This window comes from Ptychodera flava, chromosome 7 (assembly GCF_041260155.1).
Source record: "Ptychodera flava strain L36383 chromosome 7, AS_Pfla_20210202, whole genome shotgun sequence".
Lineage (NCBI taxonomy): Eukaryota > Metazoa > Hemichordata > Enteropneusta > Ptychoderidae > Ptychodera > Ptychodera flava.
In genome coordinates, this window is record NC_091934.1 from 46,736,020 (window position 1) to 46,751,696 (window position 15,677).

A 15,677-nucleotide genomic window follows, 5' to 3' on the forward strand; every position below is an offset into this window, starting at 1 on the left:
GGGAAATGGGGAGGGTTGAAATGGTTACACCTGTATAGGGAAATGGGGAGGGTTGAAATGGTTACACCTGTATAGGGAAATGGGGAGGGGTTGAAATGGTTACCACCTGTACAGGGAAATGGGGAGGGGTTGAAATGATTACACCTGTACAGGGAAATGGGGAGGGTTGAGATGGTTACACCTGTACAGGGAAATGGGGAGGGTTGAAATGGTTACACCTGTATAGGGAAATGGGGAGGGTTGAGAATGGTTACACCTGTATAGGGAAATGGGGAGGGTTGAAATGGTTACACCTGTACAGGGAAATGGGGAGGGGTTGAAATGATTACACCTGTATAGGAAAATGGGGAGGGTTGAAATGATTACACCTGTATAGGGAAATGGGGAGGGTTGAAATGATTACACCTGTACAGGGAAATGGGGAGGGTTGAAATGGTTACACCTGTATAGGGAAATGGGGAGGGTTGAAATGGTTACACCTGTATAGGGAAATGGGGAGGGTTGAAATGGTTACACCTGTATAGGGAAATGGGGAGGGTTGAAATGATTACACCTGTATAGGGAAATGGGGAGGGGTTGAAATGGTTACACCTGTACAGGGAAATGGGGAGGGGTTGAAATGATTACACCTGTATAGGGAAATGGGGGGGTTGAAATGATTACACCTGTATAGGGAAATGGGGAGGGTTGAAATGATTACACCTGTACAGGGAAATGGGGAGGGGTTGAAATGGTTACACCTGTACAGGGAAATGGGGAGGGTTGAAATGGTTACACCTGTATAGGGAAATGGGGAGGGTTGAAATGGTTACACATGTACTGGGAAATGGGGAGAGGTTGAAATGGTTACCCCTGTACAGGAAATGGGGAGGGGTTGAAATGATTACACCTGTATAGGGAAATGGGGAGGGGTTGAAATGGTTACACCTGTATAGGGAAATGGGGAGGGGTTGAAATGGTTACAATAGAGGGCATGTGCCTTCAATAACTTGTACAGATAAAGGTGACAGATATTTAAGTTGAGTGAGCTTCAACTGAAAATGCTTACTTTTATCAGAAACATGGATAATGGTGTTCACACTCGACACAAAGATCTTGCATCTAAAACTGTCAGTTAATGATAAACCCAAAACAAAACTTGTCTTCCAGCAAATGTTTAGAGGGACAGACTTTTCTGCCATCTTTTGGGAAGACCTCAGCATCTTGGGTTATGTTAGAGATTTTTCTCGCTTGGTATTGATTGATCTCATCCAAGGAACAAACTACTATGTACTCTGTGTACGCTACTTAAAATATTTATTGCTTATGCGGAAATGGTTGGCATGTCTGAGTATGAAATTGCAGAGCATCTTGAAGACAAACCAATGAGACAAATGGCAATTGTAAAGAAGCAAGCCACAAGATTTGTAGAAACTCCAAATTATACGATTACCTCACATTGGTATACCAAATGTGAGCTAAAAATTAAAATAACATACCAGGAAGGTTTGATTTTGGAAATAAATGAAACAGAAATAAGTAAGGAAGATATACTATTTGCCAAATCAAAGATAAATCTCATTTAAGAGAAGATTATTGGAAATGAAAGCTAAAACATTGTAGATCACATGTTGCTTTTTTACATGGAATGCTCATAACTGACTTCTTTACCCCAAATGAGTTGATGGAATATTAAGCTCAATCACATGTCCCTATGAGTCGAAGTGCTGAATCATCCCCCCCTCTCAATTCCCTGAGACATGGAAGACCATAATCTCCAGTGTCCTTCACTGAAATAAGAACAAATTTCAACACATTCTCCATTCTTGGGCTTGCAGGCCTCAGTAGCATCATCTGTTCCCTTTACACATGGAGGACCTGATACCCACTCATCACATCCTACAACGTAGACGACCCCACTTCACTGTTTATCCCCTACATTGGGAGGACTCAATCAACACTTGAACACTTGCCCCATCTGAGATTGGGAGAAGCCTAACCTTACTCTCCATTTCCTAGAAATGGGAGGAACATTACCCATCCTTCATTTCAGAGGGTGCGGAAGAACCCCCATTACTTCTCTTCATGCCCTTGAGTGGGAGGAGTCTTACACCCATGCCCATTTCCCAATGACACATACCTCATCTCCCTTCTCTATTCCCTCATACTGGAAGGAACCTCTGCCTATCTCTATTTTTAAGGATTTGAAGGAACCTCACCGAAAATTTCAATTCCCTATAACTGAAAGGGAACATCTTGTGCACTCCAAATTCAAAAAGGACAAGCCAAAATGTCAGCTCTACCCTAAATCTTCACGAGACTAACTCCCATCCAGTCTCTAATCCCTAAAAAAAGGAGAAACCTCACCTGCCTCTTTATCCTCCAGGACATACAGAAACATCCCATGACACTTCACTGCCCATGACTTGAAGTACCCTCCCCTTTTCTCTCCAATTCCCAAGACTAGGAGAAACCTCATCTGCTCTCTAAATTTTCCGCAGACGGGACAGAACCTTATCCAAACTCTCCACTCCTTTAAATGTGGGGAATCTTACCAATTCTTGATTGTCAGGGGCTTTGAGGAACCTCATACCTACTTATGATTTGCCAAGACTTCAATAGCATACATCAATCTCTCAACTTCCTACAACTCGGAAAAGCCATACTTCTGCTCGTAACTTTCTTCAGACTTGGGCAACCTCATCCTAAATCTCTTTTTCTTGAAAATGTTAAGGAACCTAAACTTACTTATCATCTAGGATACGTCTTGGAAGCTAACATTCATTCCCTGATACTTGAAGTACCATATTTACTACTCTCCATTGCATAGACCTAAGAGGAGCTTCATCCTTCTCACATATTCCTTCAAATTGACTGAAACCTTATTTCACTCCAAATTCCATAAAATATGACTGGGGACGAAATAACCTTCTGTCCACTCATGATACCCTGGGATTTCAAATACCTTCCCTCTAACTCTCTATTCCCAGGACCAGAAAGAGCCTCACTTCTATTATTAATTCTCTAAAAGGGCAAGGGACATATCCAAATTTTCCTTTTAAAGGATTAAAGAACCTGAACAACACTTCCAACAGGTATGGATACAATGGCAAACCAAAGCATCTTTTTTTTTCAATCCACCTTTAGTATAAAATGTCTTTTAAAATCAAAATAAAGTTTTTACATGACTTCTAAAACCTAACTTAACGGTTAAATCTACCCTGGTAATGCAGCCTAATAATGTTTCGAATCATTGCAACATGAAATAAACAGGAAGAATATGTAAATATTTAAACAACACTTCTGGCACATAAGTTTGGTACACCATAGCTAGTGTTGTCTCACTCATGAGAAATTTAACATTATGAATTATTTGTGACCGCATAAAGTTCTTGCAATGTATTTATAAAAAAAGCTTGTTTCACTATCACTGACCGGTCTTTTTATTAACTGTAACTCACAGCTGGAAGATGAGACTGAGTCTAAAAAACTTATAAGGAAAGAGTACAGCTTCAGACAGACTTAGATTTTGCAGACAGTCGGAATTGAAAAGTCCTATCATCTGGCCACAAGGTAGAAGGTATTCACAAAAGACTAACTTCGGTGTACTGTCCATATTTGTACTTATTGAATGGATAAAACAAAATATGCCACATTCATGAAAATTACATTTTTGCAAATATCTATCTTACAAGAATTATCTACTCTTCTTGAATGTACTCAAACTAATGTCAATAGAAGACACTGTTTTCAAAAGGACTATTCTCAAAGACACTGTGCTTAACACTAGACATCCACAGAACATCTTTACGTTTATTTCTGCATCAAAGTCTTAGCATCTGTTCTGACAAGTAATACTGAAATAACATTGTCTACATCTTGATTAATTGCAGTAAATTCTTACTAAAACTCAAAAATATACATCTTTTGCCAATGACATGTTACTACCTTTCATGGCATGACTATGTCTTTTATAGAGTTGTCATGAGGATGGGTTTTGATATCGTTCCAGAGGGATAATGCAGGCATCAAAACATCTAGCTGTTGTGCGATGTAGCAAGTGTTTCTAGAATACTATAAAGGTGTCATTTGAATGTAAATGGTATTGTCTTTTTCATCTCAGGCCACTTCTGTATGTCAAGGGCATTCACTGGGGCAAGGGTGGTTTACTTCTATTCTGAAAGAAGAAAAAAAAACAATGGTACAGGTAAAGAATAGTGGACATAAATCTTTGTATACTAACTAACACAGCTTTCCTGAGGATCTCTAGCTATCAACTATAATTGGGGATCTCAAGCTACCAGTGTGTACTGTGACTTAGGATCTCTAGCTATATACTATAACTGGAAATCTTCAGCTGTGTACAATGCCCGGGGTACAATGACTGGGGATCTCCAGCTATGTAATATGACTCAGGATCTCTAGCTTTATACTATAGCTGGAGATCTCTAGCTATATACTGGGATCTTCAGCTATGTACAATGACTGGGGATCTCCAGCTATGTACTACGGTATGACTGGGGATCTCTGAATCTCTAAATCTCGGCACAAACTTACTTGTTTCATCAATTGACCAACATTTTGGTAATGTTGTGGCTCTGATCTTGACACTCCTCGGTTTGCTGTTGCTGCACCTATGCCACTTGGTGGCAATTTGGGAGAATCTTCACCCTCTACTTCTTTGGCAGCTTTCTTGATATTTGTATAATCCCGCCCTGTTTTTATGCTATTCTGTAGTTTCAAAGATGATAGAACATTTCCTTGATGTCAGAGAATGGTTTCACACTTACACAAGGCATTGAGAATGAACGCATAATAATAATCATTTATATGGCACCATAATATCAACAAGAGTGCTCATGGACACTTAACAAAACAAAAATGGCAACAATAAAAAGAAGCGATCATTAAAATGGATAAAGGACAAAAATATTGAAAGAAAGAAAGAAAATCAGGCTGGAAAAGAAAATAAATGATTAAAGCTGCAAGCAGCATTGGCGGGGCCCAAGCAGTTGAATTGGTTGACAGTGCTTGCACTGAAGACACTGTGTGCAAAGCTTAAATGATCTTTTGTTCTTGTAGAGAAGAATTTTGAATATCATCTCATGATTATTGTTATTTTGTGTGAAAATCAATATGGCTGCCATATCATGTGACCCATCAATATGCCTTTCACAAACTGGAAAGTACCTACACTAAGGATGATAAGAGCAAAGTTTCAGTTCAAATGGTGCATTGATTCTGGAGAAAAAGATTTCTGAATAATATTTGCTGGTTACCATAGGTTTTTAGCAAAAATCCAATATGGCCACCAAACCATGTGACCGTAGAAGACGAAACCCCGATGAACCCCTAATAAAATTGTGAATAAAATAAAGTAAGCAAAAACGGAGATGAAAAATTAGGAGACAGTAATAACAACAGCATCACAGATTACGTCAAAACCCCTCAAGGTGAGATTTAAGCATCCCTTTGCGATGTGCAGATTTTCATTTCAAGTAGAAGCTCATCGCATAAGATGGCGGACAGCAGAACTAACGGCCTGATTTCTAGAAGCTCATCGCATAAGATGGCGGACAGCAGAACTAACGGCCTGATTTCTAAAGGACTTACATACAACTTTTGGTACAACTAGCAGACTTTGGTTACAGAATGGATACAAAAATTTGGTTTGCAGAACATTATTAAGTCTCAAAGGTAAAATGGAGCAGTACCATTTAGGGCCTGAAACGTTAACAGCAACACTTCAAATTCAGTATGTTTATGAAGAGACAGCCAGCAACACTTCAAATTCAGTATGTTTATGAACAGACAGCCAGTGGAGTTTGATAAAAGCATCAGTACATAATGTGATAGCAATTTTTTATTTTTGTAATCCGACGGGCTGCACATCATCTGAATTGACTGAAGAAATTATCAACACCATAATTTTTAATTCAATTTTGCCAATATTAGATTGCTCGTGACAAAACTTTATTGAGGCTTTCCGGCAAACAATACAGTAAATGCTGAAAACCAGTAAAATTATTCTTATTATTGAGAAGGCTGTAATCAATCTTAATATATGCCAGCTGACAAAAATGGCATTGAAATAGTCAGTCAATACAAACTAGTTTGGTAGTAATGAGAGACAGATAGATATGGCTAATATGCTGTATGAAATAGTCAGTCAATACAAACTAGTTTGGTAGTAATGAGAGACAGATAGATATGGCTAATATGCTGTATGAAATAGTCAGTCAATACAAACTAGTTTGGTAGTAATGAGAGACAGATAGATATGGCTAATATGCTGTATTTCCCTCAAATTGCTCTTAAACAACATATTAGTATTCAACCTCTTGCTACAGGACAGGTTATCAAAGGATACACAGGAGGATCTACAGGTCATTGTTTGGACCTTATTTGGAAGCAAATAAAACTCAGCAAAAAATGCCTTGATTCACAATTTCCATAGACACTTACCTGTTCAGCTAGAAGGCGTTGTTGCAGGGTGTCAATGTAATGCTGAACTGCCATGTATACAAACTTGTATTGTGCTTCAGTCTGAACCATACCAGATCTTTGTGATCGTACCATTTGAATTGTTCTCTGTATGTCAATCTCAGTATCAAAGCCTGTGCAACATAATCAATATACATATGACCTCCTAATTAAAGATTTCATTGTAAATTTTGTGGATTACAGATGTATTGTGGCATTCTTCTTGAACATAAAATTAACATGTGTATAGATAAGTGTTTATTTAAAATACTATAAGGCCTACATATCTTTGTTATGCCATATATTATCCTACAGGACACACCCACTCTTACCAAATCATCTGACATCACTGATTACAATCACAAAATACTTTCTCTCTATTCCTACATTAGCCGCAGCTCATACCACTCAGATGCCTTGTCTTCCAGATGCTGACCTAGTATCATTTTGACTTCAAAATTTGAATTAATGACAACAAGAAAAGTGACCATATTGACTGCATCCACTTTTGCAAAAGTACTTTGCATTTCACTTGTTAATAGCATGAATACACTCTGAACATTATTCTCAAGGCATGGCTGACACAACCAAGTGATACCAGACTGAATGTCAATAAATCTGAGAGACAGTCCAGTAAGCTTTTCTCACTCTCAGTGTGATTATTTCAGAAAAGAGTTGTCATAGTGTGTTTATGTAAACTGTGGATAACTTTTTGAAGGTCAATTCAATGTTTGAATGATGGTGAATATTTTCAAGATGTCAATGTAATAGCCTAATTATATTCAGAATGTCAGAGGAAAATCAAATCGTATTTAATCCTTTCATCAATGCTCTCAGACAAATCCAATATTATGTTATGGGCCACCATAAGGTCCCGATTAATGGGATTAAAGAAATTGATGTACAATTTTGATGTCACTTGTCGGTCAAATCATATTTACGGCAGTATGTGCCTTGAAAGTGGAAGACTTAAAACTTTTGCTCTAACTTTTCTCAATGAAACTTTCAACTATACTCTTACCAAATAGAGAATAAAAATCAAGAATTGCAATGCAAAATTTGGTACTGGAGAAACAAACCAGCTAAAATTTGCTGATTTACCGATATTTGAAATTCAAAATGGCCATTATCCCTGTGTTAACTCCATGGGGAAAAATAAAATTTTTAATTTTCATTAAACTTTGATGGTGAAAAATTTTCTAACTCCATGAGCTTTAAAGGCCTGTGTTGGCATCAGATTGTCTTGCAAGGAAATTTACTTACTAGATTACAACTTAAATGGAAAACAAAAGGCTATGACACTCTATAATTCTCTTACAGACTAGAACAAACTTGATCCCCGGGATCAAGTCCCTGGCCTTTAAAATGAGCCCCCACAAGTGGTAGATCAGAAAAAAATTGTAAACATTTTTGAGTCTGAACATCTGCCCTTGATACACTTTCTACCTTCAGTTGCATTCTACTTCGAGCCAATGAGTAACACTTACCCTTCTCCTTGATTTGATTGAGTATAATATCAATGAGTAACACTCACCCTTCTCCTTGATTTGATTGAGTATAATATCAATGAGTAACACTCACCCTTCTCCTTGATTTGATTGAGTATAATATCAATGAGTAACACTCACCCTTCTCCTTGATTTGATCGAGTATAATATCAATGAGTAACACTCACCCTTCTCCTTGATTTGATCGAGTATAATATCAATGAGTAACACTCACCCTTCTCCTTGATTTGATCGAGTATAATATCAATGAGTAACACTCACCCTTCTCCTTGATTTCATCGAGTATAATATCAATGAGTAACACTCACCCTTCTCCTTGATTTGATCAAGTATAATATCAATGAGTTACACTCACCCTTCTCCTTGATTTGATCTAGTATAATATCAATGAGTAACACTCACCCTTCTCCTTAATTTGATTGAGTATAACATCAATGAGTAACACTCACCCTTCCCCTTGATTTGATTGAGTATAATATCAATGAGTAACACTCACCCTTCTCCTTGATTTGATCGAGTATAATATCAATGAGTAACACTCACCCTTCTCCTTGATTTGATCGAGTATAATATCAATGAGTAACACTCACCCTTCTCCTTGATTTGATCGAGTATAATATCAATGAGTAACACTCACCCTTCTTGATTTGATCGAGTATAATATCAATGAGTAACACTCACCCTTCTCCTTGATTTGATCGAGTATAATATCAATGAGTAACACTCACCCTTCTCCTTGATTTGATCGAGTATAATATCAATGAGTAACACTCACCCTTCTCCTTGATTTGATCTAGTATAATATCAATGAGTAACACTCACCCTTCTCCTTGATTTGATTGAGTATAATATCAATGAGTAACACTCACCCTTCTCCTTGATTTGATTGAGTACAATATCAATGTGTAACACTCACCCTTCTCCTTGGTTTGATTGAACATAATATCAATGAGTAACACTCACCCTTCTCCTTGATTTGATTGAGTATAATATCAATGAGTAACACTCACCCTTCTCCTTGATTTGATTGAGTACAATATCAATGAGTAACACTCACCCTTCTCCTTGATTGATTGAGTATAATATCAATGAGTAACACTCACCCTTCTCCTTGATTTGATTGAGTATAATATCAATGAGTAACACTCACCCTCCTCCTTGATTTGATTGAGTATAATATCAATGAGTAACACTCACCGTCCTCCTTGATTTGATTGAGTATAATATCAATGAGTAACAGTAACCCTTCTCCTTGATTGATTGAGTACAATATCAATGAGTAACACTCACCCTTCTCCTTGGTTTGATTGAGTACAATATCAATGAGTAACACTCACCCTTCTCCTTGATTTGATTGAGTACAATATCAATGAGTAACACTCACCCTCCTCCTTGATTTGATTGAGTACAATATCAATGAGTAACACTCACCCTCCTCCTTGATTTGATTGAGTACCGTATAATATCAATGAGTAACACTCACCCTTCTCCTTGATTTGATTGAGTACAATATCAATGAGTAACACTCACCCTTCTCCTTGATTTGATTGAGTATAATATCAATGAGTAACACTCACCCTTCTCCTTGATTTGATTGAGTATAATATCAATGAGTAACACTCACCCTCCTCCTTGATTTGATTGAGTATAATATCAATGAGTAACACTCACCCTTCTCCTTGATTTGATTGAGTATAATATCAATGAGTAACACTCACCCTTCTCCTTGATTTGATTGAGTATAATATCAATGAGTAACACTCACCCTTCTCCTTGATTTGATTGAGTATAATATCAATGAGTAACACTCACCCTTCTCCTTGATTTGATTGAGTATAATATCAATGAGTAACACTCACCCTTCTCCTTGATTTGATTGAGTATAATATCAATCACAATAAAGGTACCTGTTCTTCCAATACCAGCACTAAGGAGAAAACATGAACATGTAATAATTGGTATCGTTACCATGGTTATTACCCAATATGAATGAATGAAAAAACTTTATGGATACAAATAGGCCTTGAAGAACATGTATATTAATCATAGTGTGCATATAAAAATTGTTTGCTAACTGGTATGTGTAGACATAGAACAAACATGTATGTGTAGACATAGAACAAACATGTATGTGTAGACATAGAACAAACATGTGTGTAGACATAGAACAAACATGTATGTGTAGACATAGAACAAACATGTATGTGTATGGTAGACATAGAACAAACATGTATGTGTAGACATAGAACAAACATGTATGTGTAGACATAGAACAAACATGTATGTGTAGGCATAGAACAAACATGTATGTGTAGACATAGAACAAATGCATGCTCTGACAGACAGAAGATGATTGTTAACAATTTCAAAGCAACACTGATGGCAATAATCACAACTGATAGTCAGAACATTACTATTGATGTCTTCAAACCAAGTATCCAATGGGTCACCTATCCACAATGGTAATACTATCAGCATGCTCTCAGAACACTGTCAACCTGCATGTTCAGCCCCAGTTTTCTCTGTAAACAGGTCCACTATCACCATTGATAATATTAGGTCAGGGTGTGGTGGTGAAAGGGTTTACATGCTATATACATGTTCCTATCTCGTGCTTCCACTGTGTCTTCATCATACGTTGTATTAGACACAATTTAGGTTTGATGCTGGAAACAAGGATGCCAGCTGGTCTCCCATTCTGACTTTGTAAAACAAGGATGCCAGTATGCCTGTCTCCTATTCTGACTTTGTTAAACAAGGATGCCAGTATGCCTGTCTCCTATTCTGACTTTGTTAAACAAGGATGCCAGTATGCCTGTCTCCTATTCTGACTTTGTTAAACAAGGATGCCAGTATGCCTGTCTCCTATTCTGACTTTGTTAAACAATTTTTTTTGTGATGTATCTTTCTTTGAACTGACACACACTGCCATCTGACTTTGCCATCAAACTTTACAAAAGGCATTCTGTCGTCACACAGCATTTTAAACAGAAGTTTAGAAGCTGCCCTTCATCCATGACACAAACACACACTGAGAATAATCAAATGTCAGAAAATATCTCAGCAGTAACCTGCACCAGGTCATCAGTTCTGAATACTTGCCCAATATTTAGCATTGTGCTTTAGTTACCTTCTGTAACATTTTACGGGAAATTTGAACCATGATTGCTATGATATCGTACCTACAATGGACAACTATTGGTCCACCCTCTGGCATGGAGGCTTGCTTGAAGTTGACCTCATGAAGGAAATTGAGTACACCACCGGGGTCACCAGGCACACCATGATCTGGCCAAACTTTGAAGTGAAAATGGAACGTTGGACGAGCTTCTTCATTTGGCTACAATGGTAAAAGATTGGGAAACAGCAAAAGCAGATTGTTTAGCGACAAACTGAATGGCATGAGACATATTTTGAAAGATCATAGTGTAATTCATACAGGTATTCAGGTACTTAGGAATAAAATACACTTTATATAAGAGGATTACTAAGGATTTGCTGTTTGGGAAACTAAAGTAAGAAATTTTATACATGTAGTATCAAAATTTCATAGAACCCTGTCTTTCTAGAACATGGCCAACTTTTATTTGTACAAGATGAACATGTTCACTGACTATGAGTTTGGTTAAGTGTTTGCAGAGAGTAATTTCAGGTATATACTTGAATCATAGACTACTATTCCATATAGGAGTTTGAGTGGAATCGGGTTTTCCTGTAATTAACTTAACAAAGTGAATGTAGATGCATTAGAATTAGATGTCATCAAATAATCAATACATCTATGGCACTGTGCATTCATTACCCATGTCATCTGAAGGGTTTTCAATGCTTTAAAATCAAATCAGAAAAGCTAGAAAAGCAGTAAATTGATATAGGCAAGAAACTACCAGTATAGCTTCAGGGAATTAGACAAGATGATGTATAAGTGCTACTATGACAAAGCTCCTTTGTTGGGGATTGAACCCTATAATACATTGCCCAAAGAAGCAAAATAATTGAGTTTTGATATCGCTGATGTATGCACAAGATAATGGATAAGATAAAAAGATTCTGTGCAGACACAGTTACCATGGATACAGTTACCATGGATAAATTCCTATCATTTGCAACACATTTTAAATAAAAAAACAAAATAGAATCTATAAAGTTAAAGGAGCAGGTCATTTATCAGCTTTATCTAAAAGCAAATTGATCAACATGATAACAAAATTCAAAGAAAAACAATGTACACACTCAATGTACACCATGTACACACTCAATGTCAACTACAACTAATGCGAGAACCAGGGATTGAGAACTGCCCCTTTAAGCATTTGGTTGTGTACAATGTTAGTCAAGACTATTGACATTACTAGCAGTACAAAGATATTTCTGATGAAGTATACCTTGTAATTCTAACCAGTGTTTTGTCTAACTGCGTATATTATTAATTCAATTTGATGAGTTATGCAGAAATTGTAATTAATAATCATTTGTAATTCGAGAATCCTCCAAAAGTAAACCTGTTGTACCTGAAGAACACTACATCCAACATTTGTGATGTAAATAATGGGGTTTCTTAGGGGCCCTTCCATGTCTTCGTGAATCAACTGGACCCTCTAGGATTATGTTGAAATGTACCATCGTTCAGTGTGGGCGCAGTACATTCCAGTCTTAAATTGCTGTAAAACTTACATATTTCTGATTAGTGACAGACAGTTCACGTAATGTGTAATCTTGAGTGTGTGCCTCTTTTATGTTCAGAACAGTCACTTGTCCGTATTCCTTCTTGTCACCTTCATTGGGCCAGTACCGGGTACATTTGTTCTGCAAAAACATTAAACACAATTTGTCAGAGTAAGCCATGAAAAATCACATCAATAACTGATGGATAACAGGCTTGTTGACAACAAAGCTACTGTTAGAATAACATCAAAGTAAGACCGCTGTGGTAAAAAGTCACCTTTCTTTCAGAAAAACGCTTTCATGTAGAGAATGAAAATACTGGATGACCAAAGCAATTGTGTCAGCCTACATGTAAAGATGTATTGAAACTTCATCTTTTCACAGAAACTTCAGGCCATTCTTTGAACAAACTCTCCTTGAAACAAAGTGACAGCCTTTTGGAAATGTCAGAGGAAACTCTTCAGCCAATTCTCCGACCACTTCATGATTTATTCAGAACTGTTTTTGGTTGTATCACATTTACTGAATCATTAACTCCGACCACTTCATCATTTATTCAGAACTGTCTTTGGTTGTATCACATTTACTGAATCATTAAAAAGCCTAATAAACAGTGAATTTTGTAAAAATAATATCCATGACACTGTGCTTTTCTAATATAATGCATCATTGATGTGTTTAATGCAATTTACAGCACCTACATTTGGTCTAACACTGATCAATGCACCACACAAAGCACTCTCTCGATGGACATAGCTATCGGCAGAGATCATTATAACCAATTTTAGGTCTTCATATATCACAAACCAATTGCAAAATCTATGCAACTTTTCTTGAAGGGTGCAAAAGTTTGCAAGCAAATCTGCAATGCACAATAACCGCAATTACAAAAATACCGTCAAGGACAGTGTGCTCACATTCGGTTTGAATTGGTCCATTTGAGAAATATTTAAATCAGGAAAAACAAGAATGACAAAAGCAAATAAGGTCTCCAACTTTGGTACTGGAGGTCATCTTTAGGAACATGCATATCAACTTCTATAGCAATGGGACAAGCAGATCCTAAATACATAAGCAAATGTCAACAACAAAAAATATACAGAGAAGGTTTGATAAAAAGAAAAGGTGGGAGTGGGTAAAAAAATGTACAAGGGATCTGGTAAAAAAGTAATGCTACCTCATCAATCTTCTAGACCCTACCCCCTCCTGAATATCAAATGTTCCATCCCTTGGTATTACATAACGCCAGATGACAGGAAATATATTTACAACCTTGGGCAGTTTTTAATTAATGCCATGAGTGTTATCATTCTAATGTAAACAGCACTTAAGTTAGTTACAGATAGTGAAATGCCTTCCACTGTGGGTGGTGATTACAACATCTGGAATTATCTTGGATCCAAATTTCTCATCAGTTCTTGTATGTCTTACATAGAAAAGTTGCAAAAATTGGTCCGCAATGAAAACATTCACCTCTGCTTTGTTTTCTGGATCAAATTTTCCTACAAATTGATACCAAATATGACAAAATTATGTTCTTAGCCTTCGAAACTGTCTCACAACATATCCTGGGTTGGTGTAGGTCATTTAAGGTCACAAACAGAGAAAATTACCTAAAATATACAAATTTGGGGGTTTCCCAACACTTTGAGCAGAAAATTTATCTAATAACATCCCTCCGGACTTTATACCAAATTACAAAGCTATCAAACGAGTAATTTTGAGAACAAGTTTTCTTGACCAAAAATGACAATATTGTCTTAAAAATACAAATTTGTATATTTCAGGACAATTTCCACATATCTAACTATTGTCATCTCTGTACGTCTGTGTACCAAATGCAAAAGCTGTCTGTCCAGGGGTTTTAAAAAGAAAATACTGATTAAGATTTTTGACCAAAAATGACTAAATTGCTCCAAAATAGTAATTTTCCCATTTTAGTCATAATTTCAACAAATTGGAAGAGTAACACCTTCGCAAAGATCCAACCCAAATTTGAGAGCAATTGGGCTGGCGGTTTCAGAGAAGAAGAATTTTTACTGAAAATGAGAAAAATCACCAAAAAATTCAGCAAAAATACGAAATTAAGGATATCTTCACAATATTCATAAAACTGTATAAGGTTCACCTAAGGTACTTGCACACAAATTTTCAAAGCAATCAAAACAGCGGTCCTCAAGATATAATATTTGACCATTTTCACATTTTGTAAGCTCATTTGCATAATTTTGGCAATGCAGGAGGTATGTAATTGTCTCGAAACTGACATTGTACGAGCAGAAGTACGGCCTCGTACTTTCATATTACGAGTGACGTAAGTCACACATGCCTTTTGACCTATTTTTTTATGAATACGCCTAGGACTATGTTGTATTCCATGGATGAAAGATTTTTGTTTATGTGAAAGGATTTTACGACAAACGAACTCTTAGACACATTTTCTGTGTATGTTCGAAAGTCGGAAGTAGGAGCGGGTGTGAACTTCGTATGATTATTTTTTTGGTCGTGAGAGCGGGTTCAGTGCAGTGCGGAGGAATACTTTTAGGCTTTGACTTTCGGACGAGTCTGTACGTACGGGTCAAGACTGGAGACGACGCGACACTCTGACTTATTATACGCCACGATGGGTAGACTTTTTTGCAGACGTCGATTGTAACATTAAGCTGTTAAAGAAGAACCAAAGAAGAGGTTGCAATGTCCGAACATGACAATCTGAAGTTATCGAAACAGTTTCTCTTCTCAGGCTGAATTTAGTACGACCGAAAGCAATAAAATAAGGCCTGATACTGAGATACATTAACGAGAATGAAATCGGACAGTCAAAACACTTTATCTTCCGAATATCGTATTAATGAAAATCAAATGAAATCCGACGATCGAAAGTTTCTCTTCAGAATTAGTATGACCAAAAGCAATAAATAGCGCCCGATTCTGACGTATATTTACGTTTAGGCCTATGTCAAAGCCAAAAGAAATCGGACGATTGAAACGGTTTCTCTTCCGAACAATACATGTTCGAAATACCTGTACGTAAGGCTGTGA

The 15,677-nt window shown here is 36.9% G+C and overlaps 1 protein-coding gene across 1 annotated transcript in view; it reads right to left on the bottom strand.

The window, feature by feature from the left end:
* Nucleotides 1-1,279: 1,279 nt before the first annotated feature.
* Nucleotides 1,280-15,677, bottom strand: part of LOC139137718 (tyrosine-protein phosphatase non-receptor type 11-like) — a 43,837-nt gene continuing 29,439 nt past the window's right edge. Inside the window, exons 10-15 of the mRNA XM_070705965.1 lie at nt 12,645-12,776; nt 11,153-11,310; nt 9,830-9,897; nt 6,445-6,596; nt 4,537-4,710; nt 1,280-4,156 (exon numbers count right to left, since the gene is read on the bottom strand). Coding sequence (XP_070562066.1) covers nt 4,127-4,156; nt 4,537-4,710; nt 6,445-6,596; nt 9,830-9,897; nt 11,153-11,310; nt 12,645-12,776 — 714 coding nt within the window. The 3' untranslated portion in view covers nt 1,280-4,126. The remainder of the gene's footprint in view (nt 4,157-4,536; nt 4,711-6,444; nt 6,597-9,829; nt 9,898-11,152; nt 11,311-12,644; nt 12,777-15,677) is intronic.